We start from the raw sequence: 3,363 nt of genomic DNA, 5'->3' as shown, positions 1-3,363 counted from the left end.
AGTTACGAATGAGTTATTCGTATGTACGAGATGAATGTCTAGACGATTGTATGTAAGAAGTTTGGTTTGAAGTCCAAATAGACAAGAAAATATTGTCTATATCAAATAAGAATTCTGGACAAGAAATCTATAGACCTTGAATACTCTAATGGAAAGAGTATTACAATATTCTCAATTTCAAAAGGAGATTTCTCTGATTGGAATGCATATCCTGAAGATATTGCTTTCCAGAGAAGAAATGTGAAATATGTGTGATTGTACTATTTTCCCTCATCATGGCTTTTATCCCACTGGGTTTTTCCATGACAAGGTTTTAACGAGGCAACAAAGAACACACAAAAGATAGACACCCAAAGAGAATGTTACAATTTGGGAGATGAAAATCTATCATTGTTCTAAAGTTTTGGAGATAAAAAGAATCCAAGAAATGGTCAGATCATGAAGACTCATGCACTACTGAAGAATGGCGAAGTTCGTTTCCTACAAGTTCGTTCGAGTAAATATTTGGCTGTTTCATTCACCAAGACGCTACCCCTGCTACTTTCAAGAAGCTCACTCATCTTATTGAACTACGTTGTCTCAAAGATCTCGACGTATGTACACATGAGGGGAAGTCATTGCACGATGCACTCTTTTTCCTTTAACCATGGTTTTTCCTATTGGGTTTTCCTGGTGAGGTTTTTAACGAGGCAACATCTTAGGCGCATAATGGACATCAAGGGGAAGTGTTATGAATATTATGGTGATGCCATTATGGCAAGTCTTAAATGTATTTATTCTCCAAGTTTTACTTGTTCTCCAATTGGCTTTGTCCACAAGCTATTGTAATCCTATATAAAGGACTCATTAGTCATGGAATAATACACGCCAATTTCTATCTTCTCTTCTTTACTTACCACAATGATCAAAATTTAAAATATTTTTTGATATATGTGAGAATTTAAAAAAGCAATTACAGAAGCTGCAACGTACATTACAGAAGCTGCAACATACATAGCCACCGATCTCCTCTGCCTTGTCTTTGTGTAAGAACCCCTAAACGCCGTTTCTCCTTGTTTCGTAATCCACAGTAGCTCCTTTTGACCTATACTCGTTATCTTTCTTTCTTTTTTGAACAACACCTATACTCGTTATCTAAACTCGCTTTACTTATCACAATATATCTAGCTGAATTGATCGTTAGGGTTAGACTGTTCTGAGTCTTCACTGCTTCAATCCAATAGTCTAATGGGAGCTAGGTTTAATAATATACTCTCCTCTGATTAGTTTAATATCGGTTTATGTATATGGTTTATGCTCAGGAGTGTCATTAGAGGCCGTGGAAGAATGGAGGGAGGGAACAAAGTGATAGTAACTCCTCACAGGCACGCAGGAGTGTTCATGATTGCTAAGGGTAGAGATTGTACTATTCTCACTAAGAACTTGGTCCCTGGAAAAGCCGTTTACAACGAGGAGAGACTCTCTGTGCAGGTATGATTTGCTCTCTAATGGGTCTTTGATGGAAACATGTGTTAGAACCAGATGATTTATTTCTTGTTCTTGTTCATATATTTCTCCATGAAACCGCTGTAAAAGTTGTGCATTTTTCTTGTTCTATTCTTATAGTTTAAGCCGTTTGAATTTTGTAGAACGAATATGGAACTGAGGTTGAATACAGAGTTTGGGACCCTTTCCGCTCTGATTTAGCTGCTGCAGTTATTGGTGGTGCTGACAACATTTGGATCGTACGTCCCATACCTTTTTTAATTCATCAAGAAACATCAAGTAACAATAATCGTTTTTCTGTCATATTATTTATAAAGACTTTGGTTCTTAAAATTGTAGAAACCTGGTGCTAAAGTTCTTTACCTTGGTGCTGCGTCTGGAACCACTGTCTCTCATGTTTCTGATATCGCTGGACCTGTAAGTGAACCCTTAAACCTAACCCTTGATTTTACGTTTCTTTGTATTGTTTGCTTTATACTTGCTTTTCTGGTTGGTAGGAGGGATGTGTTTATGCTGTCGAGATTTCTGAGAAAAGTGGAAGAGAGTTGGTGAACATGGCAAAGACGAGACCTTATGTGACTCCAATCTTTGAAGATGCTCGAAATCCTGCTAAATACAAAATGCTTGTGAGCATGGTTGATGTCATATGCGCTGATCTTGCTCAGCCAGATGAGGTTTTATCTTACCTTACACAAACTATTTACTAATATCACCACTATACTGCATTGTGTAGATTTATTATATAATGCTTGCATTGAAAAATATTCATCCAAAACTAGCAGACAATTATCATACAATTCGATTTGAATTCCGTATACTCCATAATGCTACTTTAAATCTCTTTATAAGCAATGAATTTTCTTGTCGTAAGTCATTTTTTCAAGATTCATGTCTATGCGAGACTTATATGTGGTAGTATGTTACCTATACTATGCAGGCTATGATATTAGCTCACAATCCATCTTTCTTCCTCAAAATGGGAGGTCACTTTTCGTTGATAATAAATGTAAGTAATAACACTTCAAGACCCTTGATTCAAATCAAATAATTCTCTTTTAGTTTTTGTCAATATTTAAGTTTTTTTAATTCTTCATACAGGCCGATATAATCACTTAACAATGCAACCAGAAGAAGTGTATTCGAACGAAAGGAAGAAGCTGCTAGAGTTTATGAGTACGTAGTCCATGCATCACCTCATGCGCTATAATGATGTTATTAGAGATTAGTCTTTCTGGAACGAAAGCTGATTGTGTGGGTGAGACCACCTTCTCCAGCCACGGCTTCAAACGTGAAACTAGAACCCTGGATATGACTTTGTACACGACCGTACACAGACTAATCGGTCTCAGATCAACCATTCTCACTGGATTTATCACCTTCGGGACCAAACATAGCTGAGTGACATTCCATTCCTGAGGGAAAGTACCTGTTGTAAAGAAAGCTCTTATCTCCTTGGTGATATCAGGCCTAATGATGTCCCAATACTTTTGGAAGAAAAGTCCATTCAGACCATATCTACCCGGTGCACTCGATGCTTTGATACCAAAAACTGCTTCACGTATCTCCACATCAGTAACCTCCCTTGTTAATCTTTCATTCATCTCCGCTGTTACCTTTTCAGTGAAACCATCAAAAATATCAGATTGATCACCGCCATCGCCCGAAGAGAACAAAGAAGTAAAATACTCCACAGCCACTTGACCCATTGCATTGGCATTTGTTGCTTCTTGCCCTGTATCATTAACCAGTTTCAGCAGTTGGTTTTTCTGTCTCGAGTCTTTCACCGAGGCATGGAAAAAACTGGTATTATTATCTCTTGCCACTAGCCACTAGCCATTTCTCTTTGCTTTTTTGGCGCCAATACTCTTTTTCATCTCG

The 3,363-nt window shown here is 37.6% G+C and overlaps 1 protein-coding gene across 1 annotated transcript in view; it reads left to right on the top strand.

The window, feature by feature from the left end:
* LOC106314647 (probable mediator of RNA polymerase II transcription subunit 36b) overlaps positions 1-2,883 on the top strand; it is a 15,114-nt gene extending 12,231 nt beyond the window's left edge. The window contains exons 2-7 of the mRNA XM_013752487.1: positions 1,302-1,470; positions 1,629-1,724; positions 1,825-1,902; positions 1,983-2,159; positions 2,423-2,478; positions 2,712-2,883. Coding sequence (XP_013607941.1) covers positions 1,302-1,470; positions 1,629-1,724; positions 1,825-1,902; positions 1,983-2,159; positions 2,423-2,478; positions 2,712-2,883 — 748 coding nt within the window. The remainder of the gene's footprint in view (positions 1-1,301; positions 1,471-1,628; positions 1,725-1,824; positions 1,903-1,982; positions 2,160-2,422; positions 2,479-2,711) is intronic.
* The last annotated feature ends 480 nt before the right edge of the window (positions 2,884-3,363 follow it).

The sequence above is a fragment of the Brassica oleracea genome, chromosome C9, assembly GCF_000695525.1.
Source record: "Brassica oleracea var. oleracea cultivar TO1000 chromosome C9, BOL, whole genome shotgun sequence".
Lineage (NCBI taxonomy): Eukaryota > Viridiplantae > Streptophyta > Magnoliopsida > Brassicales > Brassicaceae > Brassica > Brassica oleracea.
Note: the sequence above shows the minus strand (reverse complement) of the source record. Positions and strands in the feature narration are given on the sequence as shown.